This window comes from Stegostoma tigrinum, chromosome 14 (genome assembly GCF_030684315.1).
Source record: "Stegostoma tigrinum isolate sSteTig4 chromosome 14, sSteTig4.hap1, whole genome shotgun sequence".
Lineage (NCBI taxonomy): Eukaryota > Metazoa > Chordata > Chondrichthyes > Orectolobiformes > Stegostomatidae > Stegostoma > Stegostoma tigrinum.
The window spans coordinates 5,523,702-5,547,458 of record NC_081367.1 but is presented as its reverse complement, the minus strand read 5'-3'; the positions used below and the strand labels follow the sequence as shown (position 1 = coordinate 5,547,458).

General features: G+C 39.6%; 1 protein-coding gene across 2 annotated transcripts in view; it reads right to left on the bottom strand.

The window, feature by feature from the left end:
- hdlbpa (high density lipoprotein binding protein a) overlaps positions 1–23,757 on the bottom strand; it is an 83,065-nt gene that overhangs the window by 19,742 nt on the left and 39,566 nt on the right. For both annotated transcript variants that reach the window (XM_048541810.2, XM_048541811.2), the window contains exons 13-20: positions 22,704–22,808; positions 22,489–22,602; positions 21,708–21,794; positions 15,993–16,124; positions 12,863–13,081; positions 7,665–7,886; positions 5,339–5,557; positions 1,381–1,519 (exon numbers count right to left, since the gene is read on the bottom strand). In XM_048541810.2, the coding sequence (XP_048397767.1) occupies positions 1,381–1,519; positions 5,339–5,557; positions 7,665–7,886; positions 12,863–13,081; positions 15,993–16,124; positions 21,708–21,794; positions 22,489–22,602; positions 22,704–22,808 (1,237 nt within the window). The remainder of the gene's footprint in view (positions 1–1,380; positions 1,520–5,338; positions 5,558–7,664; positions 7,887–12,862; positions 13,082–15,992; positions 16,125–21,707; positions 21,795–22,488; positions 22,603–22,703; positions 22,809–23,757) is intronic.

The following is a 23,757-nucleotide window of genomic DNA, read 5'->3' as shown; positions in this document are numbered from 1 at the left end:
GGGAAGAGAGAAAAAGATGTAAGATTGTTGGGGATGGGACACAGGGCCATTTATGGACAGAATGGTTCAAGACAGAGCTGCCTGTGGTGGCATAGATGGGAATACACAGGTCACAATTGGAGGGTCAGAGCCCTCAGTGGGTTAAAAAACACTGGAAATTAGAGACAGGGAGGTCAAAGACTGAGTAGGGTCGAGTGAGACACCATAAATATCCAAGAGGTGATGGGTGAATAAATCTTACAGATAGTTAAGATTCTGGCAGAGTGAAGCTTGAGTTTAAGGAAGATGTAAGATGGGACGCAGGTGAGAAAGAGCTTAAGAATAGTTAAGTCTTGGGGAACAAATAGTTGGATGGCAGTTTCAGCAACAGATGGGTAAAGATCAAAAACATTATAGATGGAGAAGGCAAAAAAAATTGCGTCGGGTTGCTAATTAGGACTTCATCCAAAGACAAGCTCTCTTTCTGATAGCGTCTTCTGCCTGCTCACATAAGAACAGGTTTATTTCAAGTAAAGGAGGCGTTGGGGAGGTACTCAAGAGAGTGGTATCCAGATCCAAGCTTCCATGCTCTGCATGGAAAAAAAAACATGGCTCATCTGAGATGCTGTCTCTTTGAAACACAAATTTTTAAAAGTTAATTGGTTGAAGTGCACAATATGTGTACCAATATTTCTTTTGCATAGTTTACAGCATTTTCAGAATTAAATGGCATCTTCCACGGTAAGAACGTATGGAGATGGTGCCCCTTGCCGTTGAGAAACAGATTGTATGACATTTCCAAATCTCGGTCAAGTGCTCAGAAAACAGTAGTTGGAAATGACTGCATTAGAAGAATAATACTTTTAACCTGTGACAAAAGCTATGGTGTGGGCAGAGTACTGTCAGAGCTGGTGACACCACAGGGTCATAAATTGAGCAAATGTCTAAGTTTAAATTTAGTAATTATGGGCACTTCCTTGCAACATTACAGAATACCTTAATTCTGCATTATTTTATTTTTAGTACCATTTTGTAGGGAGTATATGTTTATGCTAGTAACATTGCTATATTGTACAAAGAGGACAATCTAAGCGCCTGAGGCAGGGGAAAAAATAGGATTTTAAAAAGTTTGATTTATTATTGTCGCATGTACCTAGGCAGTGAAAAGTTGTTTTTCATACTGTACTGGCAGATCATACCATATAAAGTCCATTAGGGTATGAGAACAGGTATATTGATAGGGGGAGATGAAGAAAGATGGAAGGAAGCTCATGTGCAGCAGTATCAGTATGGGCTAAATGATTTGTATCTGTACTGTAAACTGTACACAACTGGCTCTAAATATATGTTTACAAAAATTAAGTGCGAAATGCAGCAGAGAGTACAATGAAACAACATTACCTGGATTCTCCTCACGCTCAGGGAATTTGATCTGTACGTTATGGTCCTTGGTGATCTGTTGCACATTCAAACCTTTGGCACCCATCACCATCCTGTGGAACTTCTGTGGAATTACACACTCAATGGTCACCTGAGCTTCCTGTATCAAAGCAGAAATGATAATTAGCCCGAGTACAATGTGTTGCAGGATTTTCAGCTACACACAAGATGCTGGCCAAGTGATTTGCAACAAAGAAAACAATACGGATCTTCAAGCAAAGAGGAAGATAATATTGAGGCTGGGTGGGAGGAGCAAAGTCAGGGTCAAACAGAGAGAAATCTTCTAAAACAAGGGCAAAAGTTAATCTTTAGTACTGGATGTGAAACAGGCAATTGTAAATCCCAGCTACTTCACTTGACAATGAAAATGAGCAGTCATTCTAAGACAAACGGAATAAAACGGAGAATGCTGGAAGGTAGAGAGTAGAGGTAGAAGAAGTAAGAGAGGAAAGATGTTACAGATGCAAAGGATATCCACACAAAAACAGTTAAGAGAACATTAAGACAGGGTGGGAAACCTTGAAATAATTCAAAACAAAGATGCAGCTGATACAAAAGGAGAGTTGGAGGAACTCAGTTCACATTGGGCAATGGATTCTAGGAGATTGAGGATTTGACTAAATTTGAAGCCTGTGGAGGGGGAGGTGCTCAAGACAGCCAAAGCCTACAGCATCAACCTTATTAGCACTTCCAAGAAAGTCTGTTTACGGTATTTGCACTGCTGAGCGAGAGGAGAGAGAGCGAGCGAGAGACAAAGAATGTGCGCGAGAGCAACAGCAAAAGAATCTTAATAGGTTAATTTTCATCTGAAATGACACGTTCCAGGTACATGATGCATATTCAGTGTTGGACTGTGTCAGGTACCAATGGGACTAGTCACACCTTATTGTAGTAGGCACTGTAAACTTTAAAATTTCTATATATCTATAGTTTGTACCATTATCTGTTTACATGTATCTCCATCGTGTGAGATATTCAGCCAGCTACAGTAAGGGAGAAAGATCACTTGATATTTGAACTTTAACTCTCATACATGAGCAGATACATAATGACTTAAAATGGATATGCTAGTTGTTAGTGTCACAACTCACTGGAGTAGCATTCTGAAAATCAAATCAATTCCTGGAGTTGTCACAAAATGTGAAAATTTGATTAAACCCCAACAAACTGTCCGACTTTACCTAACTGCCTAATTCAGGTTACAAAAGAATATGCACACCAGTTTTGTTTTGAACTAACAAGGAAATAACTACTTATTGTAATCAAGTTATTCTTTAAAAATGGCAAAAAATGGATTAGTTGGATTGCATATGAAAAAAACTCAAAACGCAAACGCTACTTGTTTCTTTAAAATCCTGTTCATATAAAAAAACACAAGTATTGTGGGTGAGAAGGGAATTAAAAAAAAAGAGGTTTGAGAAGCACAACCCACAGGTATCAAAGGGCAATTGTCTTTCAGCTTTTGTGTCGCCCTCTTATTCTTTGCTAGCAAGACTGATTCAGTTTGGGATTCAACATCTACCATGCCTCGGAGGACAGGGAATTTGCAGAGGGAACAATTTAGAGATGGATGAAGGACAGTAGCTGGCTACTAGAGATGTTCTTTTATTTCTCTACACAGTAGAGAGACAGAAACACCCTTTTATTCCAGGCTGGATGTTGCTGCTGTACTGTCTGTACCCAAGGCTGGTTCCTGGGTTTCAAATGGTTGTTACCATGCTGAGGCCTCCCGAGTCCACAACAACTTGTCCTGATTGATAAGTCAATGTATAAGCTCTTCGAAAAATTGCCCTGAACACAGAGGCAGCACCATTCTGTCCGAATTCTCCTGTACTGCTCAAGAAAGACAACAGTGTATACAGACCTCACAATGTGTTCCAGTAACTTGTTCTTAAAACTGCAAGCTTCTCAAAAGGCTTCTTTGGTTTAAAAGCAGTATTTTCTCCCACTTTTAGTTCAGTCTCAATAAATAAGTGGTCTTTACATGAGAAGAGCAGCATATGGCTGTAAAGATTGTGTATTTTACAGCTTCTGAAAATTTGTCGACTAAATGGAAAATAACTGCTTTAGAACTACTGTTTTACAAGATTTTGACACTTTTTGCAAGCTTTATGTAAACAGTTGTTTGAACAAGCAGTAACTGAAATAGTTGCAATCAAACCAAAGCAGAAGGATTGCATACAGCTTGGCAACTAGTAGTTTACTGGTCTACAGACTAGTGATCACTTATCAATGTCAAGAGCCTTTTGCCTCCCAACATCCATGTGACTGGCTCTCAAGCAAATGAACAGCTTGGGCCTGGAACAAAATACCAGTTCATCTTTCCTTCAGTAGTTGCTAAAAGCTGCAACTTTTATTGATTCAGTAAATCGGCAGTTTATTAGTCTTGCAGAACAGTGGAAGCATCCAAAAAAAAAATTGAACAGCAAAGTTCTGACCAGCATATAAGGATCATCTCAAAAACCCACAAATACAGATCACTGAAGTGCAATGATGCCACCCGAAGGTTGCAGGAACAGCAACTCATATTCCGCCTGGGAACCCTGCAGCCATATGGTATCAATGTGGACTTCACCAGTTTCAAAATCTCCCCTTCCCCTACTGCATCCCTAAACCAGCCCAGTTCATCCCCTCCCCCCACTGCACCACACAACCAGCCCAGCTCTTCCCTCCCACCCACTGCATCCCAAAACCAGTCCAACCTGTCTCTGCCTCCCTAACCGGTTCTTCTTCTCACCCATCCCTTCCTCCCACCCCAAGCCGCACCCCCAGCTACCTACTAACCTCTTCCCACCTCCTTGACCTGTCCGTCTTCCCTGGACTGACCTATCCCCTCCCTACCTCCCCACCTACACTCTCTCCACCTATCTTCTTTACTCTCCATCTTCGGTCCGCCTCCCCCTCTCTCCCTATTTATTCCAGTTCCCTCCCCCCATCCCCCTCTCTGATGAAGGGTCTAGGCCCGAAACGTCAGCTTTTGTGCTCCTGAGATGCTGCTTGGCCTGCTGTGTTCATCCAGCCTCACATTTTATTATCTTGGAATCTCCAGCATCTGCAGTTCCCATTATCACTGAGGTGCTTTCCCAGTTTTCCACCACTCAACCTATTTTTACCTGGCCATTTGTTTGTGTATAAAGGTAGTTTAAAAGGGAAAGTTTTATATTTGTGATGTTACATGCTGATAATTCATAACTGTTTACCTGTGGCTGTAGTCTAAAATTACCTGTAATAAATTGTAATTCTTAAGTACAGAGACCTGGTTCATGCTTTCCAAGCACCCAATGATAAAGTGCATCATACGCCTGAATTTATTTTAAAATTTTAACATTTGTGACAAGTCTGCAAATAGCAGGGCTTGATTTCCAACATGCTATCCCTGTCAACTGTGACATGGCGCTGAACCCAAATTAGATAATCAGGTATAAAACTACCCCAAACCCACACGGATACTGGCAGTGCTAGTCTGACCTGAACAGCAAGGATCTTCATTTAAAGATTGAAGAACAACTACTGGCATCTATTGCCTTGGACCTTAATGGGGGTTAAATTGGTCAAGAGAGGAATACAGGAAAGCATTCTCTTTTAGGGAATCTTCTATAGGAAACTGGTACGATAATGTATAACTAAACTATGGCAGGGTGATATCACAATATTAAAATTGAGATCCTGATAGAGGACAATGTTAGTCACAGAAGCAACATTAAGCTACTCGATTCAGGCTCAGATACTACAGTATCTTTGCAATCTATCTAGGTACAAGAAATTTAAGATGGGCATTCTGCATTTCAATATCATAATGAATTAATCATGGAATAATTTAATTCAATCCCAAAATTTGGCATTTAGTCTCTTAATATTATTATTGCCAATTACGAGAGATTAGACATATCAATGAACCATAACAATGAACTACTCATACCAGGTCTTCAATGATCTCCTGCATGCGTTTCTTGGCAGCCTCCACACAATCTTTGGCACCTTTCAGTGTCACCTTGTCACTCTGTGTTCCAGTACGGGGGAAACTGACCATCACACCGCCATATTCATCAGCAATTTCCCGCAAAACCTGTCCACGGCGTATCACAAAGTATCGATGGTGTTTGGGATCGACAGTCATTGCATCCTCCACAACATTGTCCTACAAGGCAAAGGAATGAAGTAAAAGGGAAACAGAAAATAGTCAGTCTACACTACACAGCCCATTGAGACCATTCTGTCTTTCAACATCATCACTAATCCTCTAACTCACTGCCATACTTCTGGTCTCTTCCCATTCCTCTTAACACCTTAAGCTTCTGGCAAGCTATTCCTTTTTTGAACATATTCAGTGACTTTGTCTCCACAGCCTTTTTACTGCCAAATACAATTGGTTCACCACTCTCCAACTGAAGAAATTTCTCATTTCAGTCTGAAGTGGCCAACTTCATATCTGAGACTGACTTTTCGTGCATCATCCTGCAAATTGTCTGACGGGCCACACCAGAACTTTATACATTTCATGGAGATCCCCTCTCATTCTTCTACACTCCAGTGAATACAGGCCCAGTCAACCTAATCTCTGCTCGTAACACAAACACTTTATCCCAGCGATTAATCTGGTTAACTTTCACTGAACTCCTGCGGCAAGTATACCTTTTCTTAGGTAAGGAAACAAGAATAGCACAATACTCTAGGCGTGGCCTCATCAAGGCCCTGAGCAGCTGCAGTAAGACTTGCTTGTTCCTGTATTCATACTTCACTGCAAAGAACGTCAACATACCATGTTCTTTAACTGTTTGCTTGCTTGCAATGGCTGCTGCACAAGGACACCCAGGTCGATCGTACATTAATATTTCCTAATCTATCACCATTTCAATAATACTCTGCCATTCTGTTTTTCCTACTGAATTGGAAAACTTCATATTAACCCATGTCACACTCCATTTGCCCTGTATTTATCCACTCTCACAACTTGACCAAATCTTGCCAAAAATCTCACTCCCACTCCAAATAGTTCTGTGCTGTTAACAAACTTGGAAATAGTATTCTCAATTCCCTTATCCAAATATAGGATAATTTGGATATACTATTGTGAACCAAAATATTGGAAGTTAAGAGTCATCTGCTCTCATGACCCACACCTTACAGCAATCTATAGGTCTCTCAGGTCGACAAGCTGCCCATTGATGAAAAAGATGAAAAAGAATCAAAGAGTTTATTTTAAATCAAAAATTATTAAAATCTAGTTTAACAGTTTAAAAACTTCAAATCAGAAAACTACCAAAACAGCCAACATTTGTAGGCATGCCTGCTTATATTTGTATTTTCACAAATGGAGATTCAAGTCCTCTTTTTATCCTTTGTACCAGTCAGTATTTTGGCTTAGTGAATGATCTGCATTACCATCTCATCACTGCAACACATGACAACCTTTATTTCATAAATCACTTACCAGACCCACAGTTTTTTTTTTCCCAGAAGATTCCTCTTGCTCCAGGTCTGCCCTTACATAACCCACTACTCAGGTGTTTCCTGAGACACTTTGTACTGGTATCTGACAAGGGCAGACAGGCCTTTTATTACATCAGTGAGCAAATTTACTATCTTTTACACTCATCCACGCAGACTACATCTCTCCCCACCAAAATTATTTAAGCAGTCTTCAGTTAGAACATAAGCGGTCTCTATCTCTGGACTAGAGTATAAATCACCACCTGATGATTTCTTGTGGAAAGAATATGGAAGTTACTGAGTAGATACGGAGGTGGTCGCTTGCCAAGAGTAAGGGGCAGGAACAGCAGTCAGTCAGACAGACAACCCCACATGCCTGCTTGACCATTCAAGAAGATCATGGCTAACCTTCCAACTCAACTTCATTGTCCCACCTGATCCCTCAACGACCTCAGAATTCTAACATCTAAATCAATCTCACCCTTTTGAGTATACCCAGTATCAGAGCATCCAGCATTCTTTATAATAGAAAACACCAAACATTTACAACCCACTGAGCAAAGAAATAAAATCTCTACCCATTTCAGGTGCCTCCCCCAAGCTGATCTTGTTAGCATCGGCAGTCAACACACTGACAAAGAACAGGAGCTTGGCTGAAGTATCCAGAAAGGTGAGATTGATTGGGGGGGGGGGGGGGGGGGGGGGGGGGGGGTGGGATTTCCAACGGTTATGGACTGTATCCAAACACAAGCTGGTGCCTGGGAGACCACAAAGAAAATCTACAGCATATCCAGTCTAAGGTAAAGAATTCTTACCAGGTTGCTAATGAGGATTTCCAGTTCTTTCTGAGCTTCTTTGACAGCTTCCTCCGTACCTACAATGGTGATCAGCTCTTGATCCTTGTCGTCTGCAGTAGGGAAAATTATACGGGCTCCTGTATTGTCCCGCACCTTGCGGATGTTGGCACCACCACGTCCAATGAGGAACTTGTGATATTCTGGTTTGGCGCGCAGTTCACTGGTATAGTTCTTGATTTGCTGTATAAAGATATGCACATTCTTCAGCAAATTGACTGTTTTGCTTTTAACAGGTTGCTGTCACATGAAAGAAGAGCCAATCTAAAAATCTGTCAAACCTGAGAACGAAGAATAATTCATTTCCAAAAAGTAGAGAAGATGATTCAGTGGGTACGGTTTCACCACAGAACAGTTGAATTCAACTCTGGAAAATTGCATCCTTTACACAGTACTAACAAAATGTCATATTTCTATTCCCAGTACACCTTTCTCAGAGGGTCATAGAATCATACAGTATAGAAACAGACTCTTCAGCGCTCCATGTCTATGGTGACTAAGAAACACCAAACTACATTAATCCCATTTACTTGCACTTGGTTCGTAGCTAATCATTCTCTGGTACTTTAAATGGTCATCCAGATGCTTCTCAAAATGTTGAGTACAAGCCTCCACCACCCTCTCAATTTCCACATATCTATCACCCTCTGGGTGGAAAAAAAAAAGTATTTCCTCAGATCTCCTCTAACCACTTACTCCTCACCTTAAACTTATGGCCTTTGGTCTGAGACATCTGCTATGGGGAAGATATTTTCATGTTTGACCTTGTATTTGCTTCTCATAAATTTTGTACACCTCAAATCACATTCCCCCTCAGCCTCTTCTGCGCTAAAGAAAAACCAAACCCAGTCTACATTGTCTCTGCTCATAACGAGGATTTTCATCCCAAGAAATACCCTGGTGGCTCTCCTCTGCACTCCCTCCAGTGCAATTGTGTCCTTCAGATAGTGTGGTGACTAGAACTGCCCACATTATTAACATTATTCTACCCATGGCTGAATCAAAGCTGTGACAGACTTCCTCGCTCCTATACCTACACCCCAGCTAATGAAGGCAAGCATCAAATATGCCTTCTTCACCTCCCTATATACTGTAGTGACACCTTCATGGTGATATATTCCTCAGTACTCCCTAGGGACCTATCATTGTGTAAACTCTTCCTTTACTATACCTCCTAAACTGCATCACCTTGCACTTATCAAGATTAAATTCCATCCACCATTGCGCTGTCAATTTACCAGATGATCAGGATGTTGCCGAGACCATCCTCCTCACTAATTAATCTCCTCTATTCCTTTAAGCTTTAATTATTGAGCCTTATAATAGTGGCCTTGACTTCGCTTTCCTGCCTGGGTTTCATAACATTTACAGATTGAATATATTCAAAGATGGAGTTAAGCTTTCAATGACTCCAATGCTCTCTGGAGGTTAAAATTCCAAAGATTAAAAAAACCTAAAAAATTTCTCCTCTCCTGTCTTAACTGAAACCTCTTTATTCTGAAACTGTACCCTCGCTCCTCCAGTTTCAGATCAAGAGGGGAAAACATGCTCCCAGTCAATCTTAGTACCCTGTTTTAAACAAAAAATTCTATAATGTTATGCATAATTAAGATCATCTTTCATTCTTCTAAACTCAGGGTTAACTGAATTTGATGAAAGTATGTTAAATCTGCTTGATTTGATTATGAATTTCTAAGTGTCTTGCAAACAATGAATTCCAACAATCCCACAGACATTCTTGGCAAAATGCCATGTATTCTCCAGTTTTGTCTCCCTCCTTGCTGAAATAGGGATTACATCTTTGATTTGCCAATCCACTTAATATATCCAGAATCTAAGGAATTTTGGAAATTGATATCCAATGCAACCATAGTATTTTAAGACAATTGTATGTCGTAGCCTACATATATGTGATGTACGAGCCTTTGGTCCCATTAGTTTTCCAATACTTTATTTCTAGTGTGTGCTTTAAACTCCTTCCTCCCTATACTCGTTAATTTTTTTTTAAACTATTCTTAGGATGCTTTAGATGACATTAAAAAAGACAAAACTGTTAATTCAAAGTCTCTGCCACTTCTTTCTCTCCTTCCCATTTTTAATTCCATAGCTTCCATCTATACAGAATAAATATTTGAACTATTCTAGTCAATTTATTTCTTGGAGAAGCTGTTACTGTCTGTTTAGATTTCTTGCAAGTTTCATATTCTAATTGCATCCTCCCTTTTTAAATCATTATCTTTCGTAGGTATTAGTATTTTCCCCAATGGTCTTGCCTACCTCAAACTTGTAGAGCTGTGCATCTTAGCTTTCAATTTGATACATTCCTTACCACTTAAATTGCTGATGAATATTTCATTCCCTTGTGTAGGATCTCTTTCAAATGGGAAGCATTCTGGTTGACAGGTATGAAATATGTCAGCTATTTGCTATTAGTCATCTATCATCTCACTGTTAAATCTTTTCAGTCTATTTCAGCCAACTACGTCTCCATAGCTTTGTAATTGCCTTAAGTTAAGTTTAAGGTGCTAGCTTCAGTCCATGTTTCTCAAACAGAAGGCAAAATTCTGTCATGTCATGGTCAGCAATAGAGATTGAACAGTGTGCTTGGCTTCATGTTAAAGCGTTCTAAAAGCAAACTACTTAAAAAAAGTTCAAAAAAAATGGTGAACTTAACAAAATCACGAGAAAATTTTGTGTGAAGAAGTTGTTACTGAGTCCTGTTTCATTTTACATTTCCAAATTGAAAATGGCCTTTTGATTTGTTCCAGAATGCACTGTTTGGTGAAACTGCCCTGAATACATTTTATAAACACTTCCTTAAAAGCTACCTCCATATTTTACAAAGTTGGTTGAAATGTCCACAATTAGAACAGCATCTTACAGACCTTCGAACAACTCTTGATTTCTACTCTAGGGTGTAGCTTATTTTCGAGGGCTATAAGCCACTCCTTACAATGGCTTCTTTCCTTTGGTGTTTCTTATGGCCACCCAAATTAATTTTACATGCCAAGGTAATCTTCTCAGGGCAGTGATGAGAAATTAAGTTGCTAAAGTAAGGCAAGAATACCTCCATGCAAAAGTCCTTTTGTTTTCAATCAATCAAGATCATAATGAAATTTTACATCCAGCTTGGAGGGAGAGAAACGTATTCAAGACTAGTAAATTAAACTTAAAGGCAATTATGAAGGCATGGAAGCAGAGATAGCCAAAGTGGACTGGCAAATTAGGACAAGGGAACAACAGCCGAGATACAGTGGCAGACATTTAAAATAAATTTCAGAATATGCAAAAACCAATGAGAAAGAAAAATTCCAAGAGGAGCCACTATGTGCTTAATCAGAAATGTTAAAAAATAGTGTCAAACTGAAAGACAAAAGTTTAAGTGCATAAACATGGGGCAAGGAGAGGGGGCAGAGACTGTACAGCACTTTGATGCAGCGGGATCAGAGTATCACAAATGCAAAATGTTAACTTGCAAGTACAGTAACTAATTGGAAAAGCTAAAAGCATGTCATTTAATAATGTTAAATTCAAAAAAGTGGGAAGATTATGCTTTGGTGCAATGGTGAGACTTTGCATGGAGTTCTGTATAGTATTGGGCCTCTTAAGGATGGATGTGAAAGTATTAGTTTTACTACATGAATGCCTGTAATGGGTGTGTTACCTTTTGGAGGAAAAAGTTGTGTCGACTAGGCTTGTATCCAATGAAGTCTCCGAGGTCAGTGTGGACTTGTTGGGCCGATGGGCCCGTTTCTGCAGTTTGGGGCTTTTATGATTGCAAGTTACAGCATAGAGTGCTCTTCATTCAACTGGTACGACCAAATGGAGATGGTGCTGTTCCAAATGGCGACTACCAGAAATGGTAACTGTCAACCTATGGGCAGACTCTTGTGTATACTTTTCCAAATAAAGTCAGCATTTCTTTGTTTCAGATGTCCTATACCAATACAGTGTAATGTGGATTATTTATTTGTTGGTAAATACCCTTCCTAAGCAAATCATAGGCAAAAGTGACATGAATCAAATCTATACTTAAAAATCATAAGAAAAAAAAAGGCCAGTCTGTGTTTATCCAGTGGAAAAAAATCATTAAGGCAAGCCTAAATTCTTGACACACGCATAATTAATTTTGAGGATAATAATACCACAGAGACGAAATGTGGTCTAACACTTACGCACAAAGTTTCAAAATAATGAGAGATTGACCAGATCACATGTTTTAGGTGTCAAGTGCTTGTCATGGGTTAAATATTAAATATAACAGAGGAAAAAGTGCAGTCATACAACATGGAAAAAGACCCTTCAGTCCAACCAGTTCATGCTGACCATAATCCCAAACTAACCTTGATGCACCTGCCTGCGTTGGCTCATATTCCTTCAAACAGGTCTTATTCATGTACTTCTCCAAATGTCTTTTAAAATGTTGTAACTGTACCCACAGCCACCACTTCCCCCATCAGTTCATTCCAGACACCAAAGTCCCAGTCTATTGAGCTTCTCCTTATAACTCAAATCTTCCATTCCAGGCAACATTCTGGTAAATGTCTTCTGACTCTCTCCAGCTTAATAGTACCCTTCTTACAATAATATTATGATATGCTTCAGGTCCATCGCAGGAATAATAGAAAGCTTGTTTAATGTCTAATCTGAGGGACAGCAACACCCATAGCATGGAGAGCCCTTTGTACTGCACTCTAGTGTCAGTCTGAATCATGAGCTCACAAACTGGTGGTTGTACATTTTGAACCCACAACTCCCTGACTCAGGGAAAAGCGCAGCATTCACTTAGTCATACCTGACAGCTAATGATCACGGGAAGAAGCTTAATAATACTTCAGTATTTCACTAGCATTTCTTCCAGATATGTCTCCTCTCTAATTACACCCAGGATGAGCAACTCAAGCATATTCTAAAAAGAATCATGTCCGACACAGTACAATAGTACTCATTTATAATATAAAAAAAAGGTGGAATAGCAACAGTGAACATCTGAAATTAAAACAGAAAATGCTGGTAACTGAAATGCATATAGTGCGTTCTGGTGAAAAAAAGTTTTGAAATGCACCTTTAACTAGGTTTCTTTCTTTATGGATCAGCTATGATCCTGCATGACCTGCTAAGCATGTCCAGCATTTCCTGTTTTTCTAGCAACATGGTACCTTTTCTTCAGCCAAATGGAGGAGCTGCTTCTTGGCCTTGTCGACCTCTTCAACAGGTCCCCTGATGGTGACTGTGTCGCTGCCTGATCCTTCAGTAGGGAAGTGAATGTGCACCCCTCCACACTCCTCCATGATGGAACGGACAAAACGACCCTTTGCACCAATCAGAGAATTGTGGAGTTTGGCAGGAATGCAAACTTCAACTTCTGTGATATTTGCCTGGAGCGGAAAGAAAAACAAAGTATCTTTGGAAAAAACTCTTGCTCGTTAAAAGACTAGAGACATCAACACTGGGGAGTGGATTCCAAGCGTCTAAAATAGCTCAGTTATCATCAGCACAGATTTGAATTAAATCTGATTCCCTGTCCAGACATCCATGAAATTTTTTGGGAACCTTTTGCTCCCCTAACTTAATAGAACAGTTCAGAGGTTGTAGGAACTGCTGATGCTGGAGAATCCGAGATAACAAGGTATAGAGCTGGATGAACACAGCAGGCCAAGGAGCATCAGAAGAGCAGAAAAGCTGACGTTTCAAGTCTGGACCCTTCTTCAGATTTCTGCTTGGCCTGCTATATTCATCCAGCTCTACACCTTATCTTTAATACAATGGTCTTTGATGTTTTCCCTAGCTGGAGAAACATAGCATGGAATCAATCTCAGATTAAGGGTATTCCCGTTTAGGGCTGTTATTTGGAACAAGTCTTGGAATATTGTTTAGGCAGGATAATTAGGTTTTTAAACAAGAAATGGTGGTGAAAGATTATTGGGATACAGTATTGTGGACTAATCAGATCAGCCATAACCTGTTACAGAGCGGGTGTCAAGGACCAAGTGGCCTTCTCTTGCTACTGAGTTGGACAGGAGTTTCTTTTTTGACTGAAGTTAAATTTTTCAGTCAAAAGGTTTGAGATTCTATGGAATGCTCTACCCCATGAATGATGGATGCTCACATAAAACAGGTTCCACACAGATATCAGATATTTGGGAGATAAGTGAATCATGAGGTGTGACTGCATGTGCGTGGCTGGAGAGAGGTGACTAACCAGGATTTTATCGAATGGAGGAACAGGTCAACTCTTAGGATTAGAACAGTTATAAGCATAGGACCCAGTTCAGCACCTGCCAGCTTTCTGCAAGAGAATCATTTCATTCATCCCAATTCCCGGTAGCCCTGCAGTTTTTATTCTCTTTGGGTGCCTACCCATTTCCTTTTTGAACATCTCAATTTTAAAAGTTAACAATTGATCCTGCTTCCGTCGCCATTTGAGAGTTCCAAATATCTGCCACGTTTTCTTTCGCGTGTGTAAGTGCTTCCTAGCATCTCTCTCAAAATGGTCTGGCTCTAATTCTCAGACAATGCCCCTTAGTTCTAGAATCCCTAACAGAAATAGTTCATATTTATCTACCCGGTCTTTTCTTGTTAGTATCTTAAAGACATTTATTACATCATCCTTTATCCTTCTAAATTCTAAGAGAAAACTGGCCGAATTTGTATAATCTTTCCTCATACTTGGACTTCATAAGCTATCATTCTTTTTAACAAAGATAGGAATTTGCTCCACCGTTCTCATGCACCACATTGCAGCAAGTGGTTCTGAACTGGAAAGAGGTTTTTCCTTATGTTACTGGAAGCAACCTTTCTCCATCTATGATGTCTGAATAACTCAGGAATTTGAAGCATCAGATCTCTCGAAACTCAAAGCCATCTTCCTTGCAGATCGCAATGCTTCCAAGTTGTGCCATTTGCACATTTTGAAATTGTTCCCTGCATACTCAAGTCTCAGCCATTAATATATTAAGTCAAAAAAAACTGGCAGAGTTGGTATTGACATCAGGGAAGTAAGTGTACAACTTACATCAGCTAAACAACCATTCATCATTTCTGTTTCCTATCACTCAGCCAACTTTGTGTCCACGCTGCCACTGTCTCTCTCATTCCATGGGCTTCAACTTTGCTAGCAAACTCTAAAGTTACGTTTTGGAAATACCCATATGTCACAGCTGCCAGATACACCTCTCCATTACTTCAAGAACTCAAAGTCAATTTAACTCCTGTTGCTTATGTTGATCCATCAAACCCAATTCAGCCTCTGCATAAAGAGTACAGCTGGATGAACGCAGCAGGCCAAGCAGCAGAGGAGCAGGAAAGCTGGCATTTCTAGGCCTGAAACATCAGCTTTCCTGCTCCTGATGCTGCTTGGCCTGCTATGTTCATTCAGCTCTACACTTTGTTGTCTCTTTCTCCAGCATGTGCAGTTCCTACTGGCTCCTCGACCTCTGCCTGACTTGTATCAAACAGAGATTTGGAGTGGGAGGTTATCAAAAACATCACTTGATTCTTCTGTTCTACACAGCCACTGTCAGATGAGCAACTCAGTGTGGCATTTATCAATAAAGCACATTTTTAATTTTGCATTTACGAGGACTGTATCATTCCCAATACAAGGCAAAAGGAGCAACTTCAGTGTCCTAAAAAGCCAGTTACAACTCAGCTTCTGTTCTCCAAAATCCTCAGATTAACTTACAATTTTCCTCTGGAATATTGCATGGGCGGCAGTGTGGAAACATTGCAGCAGAAGCTTAAATCAACTAATCAATTCTGTTGTACAAAAAAAACCTGCTCTCAAAATGTTGGGACAGGAGACAATGCCACCTGTTCTCAAACTTTTGAACAATTTCACTTCAACCCACTACAAGTTATGTATTTAGTTTGCTTTCAGGATTGCATGTTGTCTTGGACTAGTCTTAAAATTTCTCTGCAGGGTTTACACAGCTTAAACACTTGGTTGTACAGTGTAATGAAGGGAGATGGGAGTGGAAATTTATTAAAATCTCTGATAGTCAGAGCAAGGAAACATACCCTTGGTCCAACCAGTCCATGGCGAACATAATCCCAAAATAAACTATTCCTTCCCACTGGCCTGTGTTTGGCCCATATCCCCTCCCAAACCCTTCCTATTCAAGTACTTATCCAATGTCTTTTAAACTTCACAATTGTGCCCACATCAGATAAAAATGGTTTTGAACACCACCAGCACCCCCACCTCCACACCCCCCCCCCCCCCCCGCCAACTCCACCTTAGAAAAGCCAAACTACTGCATTGTAAACTAGCTGAAAAGCAGTTCATACCAATTCCTTCTGGATGGCCAGGATCCTGCTGCGAGCCACTTCACAATTGGATTTCTTTCCTGTAATAATGATCATTTCAGAATTGCTGTTTTCTGCTGGCAAATCAATCTTTGTATTAGTTTCTTCACGGATCTGGAAAGAATTGAAAATAAAAAAATCAGAACATGTCTTAGACTTCAGAAGTCTTTCTAGTCTTGCCCACTGATCAGTGGAAGACAAGACTGACAGGTGTTGTCATGGGAGCAAAAAAAACATTTCTCACTACAAAGAACAGGGTTGGCAAGAATGCTCTGGAAAAAGGACTGAATTATGACCATCAAAACAGTAGATGTCCAGTCAATGACTCATTCGGCATCAGTTTAATTTCTTTTAAAAAGGCAACTAAAGTTACTTATAACTAGGTGTCTTATTTGAATCTGGTCTTCTCCATTTGTGCTCAGAACTCAGGAGACACAAATTACAAAACAGAAAAACAGGACTTTGACCAAATTTTTTTTTTTGAAAACAGCTAGGAAAGCAAATTTAGTCACAAACCCTTAAAATCTCTAAATAAGCAAACATTCTTATTCAAATCGCAAAAAGCAGTCATCAACTCTCAATAATCTAAGTATAGAATGAATACAGGAACTGTTTATTTCTCTTGATTGGTGGATAGATGGAATGCATCACGTGCTATTAAGCAAGTCGATTTGATCCCTCTTTACTAGAATACCCAACATTAACTCATCAGATTGGTTTTTTTGCATTATGGAGTCAAGTAATTGGGAAATTACTTAGACACGGATAAAGTACAGTAGGCACAGTTGCCAAATTTGTTAACACCACCAAGATAGACAAGCAAATTGTGAAAAGGACACAGAGGTGAAAAAGACATTGAGTGGTTAAGTGAATGGGCAAAGATATGGCCAAATGGAATATATTGTGGAGAATTGTGAAATTGTCAATTTTGGCGGGAAGAATAAAATTCAAGTGTATTAATTATCTAAATATAGCGAGACACTACTGAAATGCAGAGGGATCAATATGTCCTTGTGCATGAATCACTACAGACACAAACATGGGTGTAGCAAGTAATTAGGCAAGTTAATAGAATTCATCATTTATTGGGAGAAGAACTGAATACAAAAACACACAGACAGAGGTTATGTTTTAATTTTACAAAAGGTATTGTTGAGCTTGCATCTGGGAGACTGTACAAAACATCAACCACCTTATTTAAGGAAGATGGTAGATGCATTGGAGGCACTTCTGACAAGGTTTATTAGACTACTACTTGGAACAGGCAAGTTTTCTTATGAGGGAAGGTTAGGCTGGTTTCTGCTGCAATTTAGAAGAGATGATGGATTGATTCAAACTCCTGGAAGGGTCCCTAATACCAGAACATGTAACAGCTGAAGGAGGCCATTCAGCATGACCATGGCGGATCTGATAATCCTCAATTCTGCTTTCCTGCCTTTTCACCCATTAAATTTGTCTATCTCAGCTTTGAATAAACGTAGTGACCCAGACTTCACAGTCCTCTGCAGTGAAGAATTCTATAGGTTCATTACACTCAGAAAAGAAAAACAGCCTCCGTCATTCTGAAATGGGTGACCCCTTACTGATATTTTGCTCCCTAGTCTTGGCGTCTTCCACAAGAGAAAACATTTTCCGTCACAGCTGCCTAAAGAATCGTGTGTTTCAACAAGGCCACCCCTCATTCTTCCAAACTCCAGGCCTAACCTACACAACCTCCTCAAGACAGTCCCTACTCATTCAGGATCATTCCAGAGAAGGTTCACTAGACTGTCTCCAATACCGGAGGAAAAATACGATAGCAAAAGGGAACCAAAACTGTTCACAATATTTTAGGAATGGTTTAATCAATGTTTTGTAGAGATTTATCAAGAATTCCCTATGTTTACATTCCAAACTCTGAAATAAAGCTTAACATTCCGTTTGCCTTTCCAGCACCTACTGAACTTGGATTCTCTCTGATTTAGATACACGGACCCCTAAATTGACCTTCCCAGCAGCTTTCAACAGTATCTTAAAATAATATTCAGCTCTTCTATTCTTTCAGAAAAGAGCAGAACCTCACATTTTCCACGATTGAGCCCGCTCACAACCTGACAATATCCCCATTCTGCAAACTGTCATCCTCACTGCTTGCCTTCTCACCCATCGGCTCTTCCACAAACTTGGTTTTTGTGAATTTGATTCTGTCATCCAAGTTGTCAGTAGGTCATAAATAATTGTGGTATAGCAGAGGTCTGTGGCATTCCCCTAGATACAAGCTGCCATCTAAAAAAATGCTTTCATTAATTCCAACTGTCTTCCATCAGTTAGCAAATCCTCTATATCCATGCACTACCTTCACAATGGGCTCTTTGCATATTAATTGGCCTTACATGTTAATCAAATAATGTTTGGTACTCCAGAAAAATTATACTACCAGTTCACCTCTTGTATACACTGCTTGACACCTCCTCAAAAGAATTCTAATAAATTCAAGAGGAATTATTTCCCCTTCATGAAGGGCAGGTGACTCTTGTGTTTCTAAATGTTCTGCCATTACAGACATGAACTATTTTCCCCAATAACAGATGTTCAGTTTATTGGTCTGTAATGAGGGTATTACATTAGAAAAATCCCACAGGATTATAAGACTGCCAGAACATAAATGATTCATGGAAGATTTCTAGCAGCGTAATCACTATCTGTGTGGTTATTTCCTTTAATAAGCTAGGATGAACCCATCAGGTCCAGGGTACTTGCGCTGGTCTTTAGCCCTGATACAGTCCTTAATACATTTTCCTCTGGTCGATAGTGTTTATTTCTACTGCTCCTCTGTATCCTCAATTATTCAGTATTTTTGGAACGCTATTTGCCATTGTACCAAAAAAGAATTCAACTCCTCTTCCACTTTCTGGTCCCAAATTATTCTTTGAGCCTTATTCTTCAAGAGGCTTTTGTTAACTTTGGCCTCTCCTACTTTTAATATAGTCAAATAAGCTCTTACTATCCATTTTAATATTATCTGCTTATTTACCTTCCATTATTTTCTCTCCCTGATAATTGGTCATATTTTGTTAGGGCAAGTTCTAAAACTATCTTCTGGTTTAAACACAACATCTTCACCATTGTGTTGCTTCTTTCAATTTGAGGTGATCATTAGCTTCCATGGTTAGTCCACTGGACGTTTATATCCAAACTAGAATCCTCCTTCTTCACAGGGACATATCTATCTTGAGTGTCATGACCTACTTTTAGTGTCTGCCTTGCTCCTCAACGATATTTTCTGCTAAACTCCTTTCTCAATACACTGTCGCTAACACGACCCTCATTTCTTCATTTTTCCTTACTGAATTGAACACAAGTTGTTTCTGATCCAAGTTTCTTGCTTGTGAAACAGAATGCTCAATTGTGTGTTGTGGTCACTGTTCCCCAAGGAGAACCTCTTCCTCAGATAATGTACTAAGCTCGCCTCACCACACATTAGCATATCCAAAATAGCTGACCCCTGTTTGGACCTCCAAAGAATTGTTCTAGGAAACTAGGGTAGATAATGGAGAGGACGTTTCCTCGAATGACAGATAAAGAATCTTGAGCTGGGAATATAAATTTTACAATCAAGAGTCATCCATTTAAAACAGACTAGGTAGAGGTAGAAATGAGGGGAAAAGGAACAGGAATTATAGAATATAGCATCCTTCATTGGTCAGTGCATGGAGTATAGGCGTTGGGAGGTCATGTTGTGGCTGTGTAAGAAATTGGTTAGTTCACTTTTGGAATACTGTGTTCAATTCAGGTCTCCCTGCTATAGAAAAGGTGTTTAGAACATAGAACATAGAAAAATACAGCACAGTACAGGCCCTTCGGCCCACGATGTTGTGCCGTGGAATAATCCTAATCCAAAATTAAAATATGGGAAAGTTTAAAGAGTCTTGCAGGCTGTTTGTGCATATTGAACAATATGATTCTTCTAACTAAAAGGTAACGTGAAGCTGTCTGCGAAATGATCCTATTTATGACCCTTACTGCTAAGCCTGCCCTAAACCCCAGTGACAAAAATACTATTTAATTGTCTGTAAAAGCAAATTATGCAGAAGCTGGCAAACAGAAAGCACTGATAAAACACAGCAGATCCGAAAACACTTCTGAACAATTATATTAGACTGGATGTGTCAACTCTGTTTCTCTCTCTATAGATGCTGCAGACCTGAGTGTTTCCAGCACTTTGCATTTTATATACCACGTACCTTTTTTTTGGGCAACAGAATTTTCATTAACTCCAATCCCATTCATAATGCTAAAGTAATGAGCCAGCAAGACATCCTAGCCCTTGGTAGGCATTCTATTTCATAGTCCACACAATGATAATTCTTCATGGTTCCAAGCTTCTCAGGGTTTATCAAGTTTATGATTACATAAACTTAATTTAAAGAGACATTTTAAGTATACATTGTCACCAATTATTTCCTGCTGCAATTAAATAGGGTTGTTGCCTGACACAAGATTGCTCAGCAATTTGTTTTTTTAAACAGGCCATGCAATTCAAAGCTAGAATTTTACCTTGTCTTCTACCTTCGAGCTAGTTCTATATACAAAAGGCTAATTCTCTGTATATTCCACGTGATCTAACCTTGCTAAATTGTCTACCGTGAGGAATCTTGTCAAACATCCTACTAAAGTCCATATGGAGCACTGCTCTCAGCAGAACAAAATGCCTTTTGGTTGTCAAAATCCAGCCTATGCAGTTGAAACGGTGCAGAAAATACCTACAAAAGGGTGTTGCCAGAGTTGGATGGTTTAAGCTATAGAGAGGCTGAATAGGCTGGGGCTATTTTCCCTGGAGAATTTGGAGGCTGAGAGCTGACCTTATGGAAGTTTTAAAAAAAATGAAGGGCATGGATAAGGTGAATAGCCAAGGTCTTTTCCTCGATTGGGCAAGCATTTAGTTTTGTTTCACTGAAAGAACTCGCCAGTGCAGATATTTTGGATTTTCATTTATACATAGATTAGCATTGACTGCACCCAAGGGCATAAACCTTCATCTGGCACAGTAAAATTCAACACGAACCTTAACAGTAACAGAAAAACCTGACAGCTTCAAGAAAGCGAGGCAGTTTTTGGTGTTGCATTCTCACAGCCATATCAAAGGCTACCAATATAAATTAAGACTGGCAGAGCAGGCAAAGAAAAAAAAGCACGTTGTTCACAGTTTCTCAAGTGCTCTGGCTTCCGACCTGTACTAATATGGTCCTCAGGAACTGATAGCAGCATCAACCTTAGAGGTCAGGGATGTCAGTTTAATACTGCAATTGCATGATAGGCAATGTTTTCTAACAAAAAGGTTCCTGAGGAAGTCTATAATTCCCTCAAGTTCATATTAGTTTGATGAGAACGACGCAAAAGTCAGACTCCAAACAAAACCCATTCATCTATCGTGTGGTTTCATGAAGGCTCAAGACCACTAGCCTACCTATTCAGTTAATTAAAATTAATTTTCTCACCACTGGTCTTAAAAGGAAAACCACAATCTATAATGCTATAAGAAAACAAATGACTTCATTTACGTTCATACACTACCGCACATAGCCCAGTGAATGCTCTTCCTTATACTGAAATCAAATAGTGTCCCAAGATAAACTCAGACTTTCGCTAATTACCTCGCTCTCAGACTTGACCCGCTTCTTTCTTGTAAAAAGGTTACCACATAACATGTACATGTACCTTCTTAATATTTGCGCCTCCTTTCCCAATGATATTTTTGTGAAACTGTTTGAAGATGGGTACAGAGACCGAATAGCTATTCTCCACCTAAATAGAAGGGACACAACAATTAACAGCAACATCAGCAAAGTGACTATACACTAAGGCTAATACTTTGACCATGAAGAATATGTACATCCCAACTGATTTGTTATTTAAGGAGGTCGAAGTTTGAGAGCCCCAGATGGTACCTGCAAACACCATCTTCTACCATGTAGCAAGTTTCCCACTACATTGCAAAGGTCATTTAATCAATGTCAGGTCTGTACTTCTCAGGGGCATGCATTTCCTACAGTATCCATATATGCCAGCATTCACACATTATTAAAATGTGCTGGCAAGAGGTCACAAAGATTTTAAATACTTTGCTTTTAGCATCATGGGTCAAAGTTCAGGAACTTCCTCATTAGCAGCACAATGGCTGTTCCAACATTAGATGGAATGCAAAAGTTCAATGAAGGGACTCAGCATCACAGATTCTCAAGGATAATTTAGGGAGAGTCAGTAAACACTGGTCATGACAGTGACGTTCATCTAAGAATTAAACAAAACTACAAAAATACATTCTGCTACTACTGGATCATTGCACAAGTGACATTAAATACCAGACATGCTTAACAACCAGCACTGTGCAGATCTTGCTTTACGTTTGCTTGTTTATGGCCAAGGTCATTCTTTCCGCTCTTGGTCTGCTGAACTGTCTTTCCAGACATACTCTTTCCTGTTTGGCACCATAACTTACCAGTTCAGCCACAATTTTTTGCAGGAACTTTGCACATTTTTCCACCTCATTTTTGGGGCCACGGAGCTGCACTATGTCACTCTTTTGACTCGGATCCGGGAAATTAATAACAACCTAAAAATTGTGGTGAGATACACAGTCAGTTCAATGGAAATTCAACAAAATTAGAGGAGAAAAATATGGCAGTGAAATTCACAACTGCTCACGCTGTTTACCTCAGGGAACTTGTCACGGATTTCCTTAACTTTCTCTCCCTTCTGGCCAATGATTGTACGATGAAAACGATGTTCGATTATCAAATCCTTGGAGCGTTCATTTTCCTGTGATTCAGAGAACATGCTTTTTAAAATCAGGAAGGACAGTTTGTAAAAATCAGTCAGTCAATGTCTTTAATTGTTTTCTCAAAAACAGAAAAGATTACTCAATCACGTGATACTGTAATATTAGGAGGTCCTTAAACTTTAATACTAGTTTGTATTGAGTTTGCTGAAGTCTTAACATGGATATACAGGTGATGTTTCACCTGGCACAAAATGAAAGAAAAGAAATGTTCCTACACTTAACAATTCAAGAAGCTGCTAATAGAAGCACAGCATTGCAGTAACTATAACAGAAATTGCTGGAAAAGCTCAGGTCTAGCAGCAAATGTGATGAAAAAAAATCAGAGATAATGTTTCAGGTCCAGTGAGGAACAGTCATGGACCCGAAAGGTTAACTGATCTTTTTCTTCACAGATGCTGCCAGGCCTGTTGAGCTTGTCCAGCAACTTCTGTTATTATCCCCGATTTACTACATCCACAACTTTCAGTTTTTAAACACAGCATTGCAGCGACAGCCTTATACTGAAACACATGGGCTGATCAAAGCAGAATCAACTTTAATATCTAAACCGCATTGACGCAATAGCAGTGAATGGTAACACTGTGAGCCAAGAAGAAAAACAATTCTCATCCCGAAAGGAACTCCTGACTCTAAACATAAAAGGTCAGCAAACTACTTTTAAGCTAGCACTTCTCATGTAGTGATCATTCTCAACTCATTGCAGCCTTGTTGGCAATACCTGAACTCTCACTGGAAAGAACACAAAATTCTTCTATTGGGTCAAAGTACCACATGGTGTTATATTAAACCAGACAGACCAAAAAGTCTAAGAATTTGATCCATAGTTTTTGTTGAGTCAGTAGATCTTAGCCAAGTCTGAAATGGGGATGTTAATTGGTCTCAGCTCCTTTGCATTTGTGACCAGGAAACCACCTAGGGTTTTAGTCC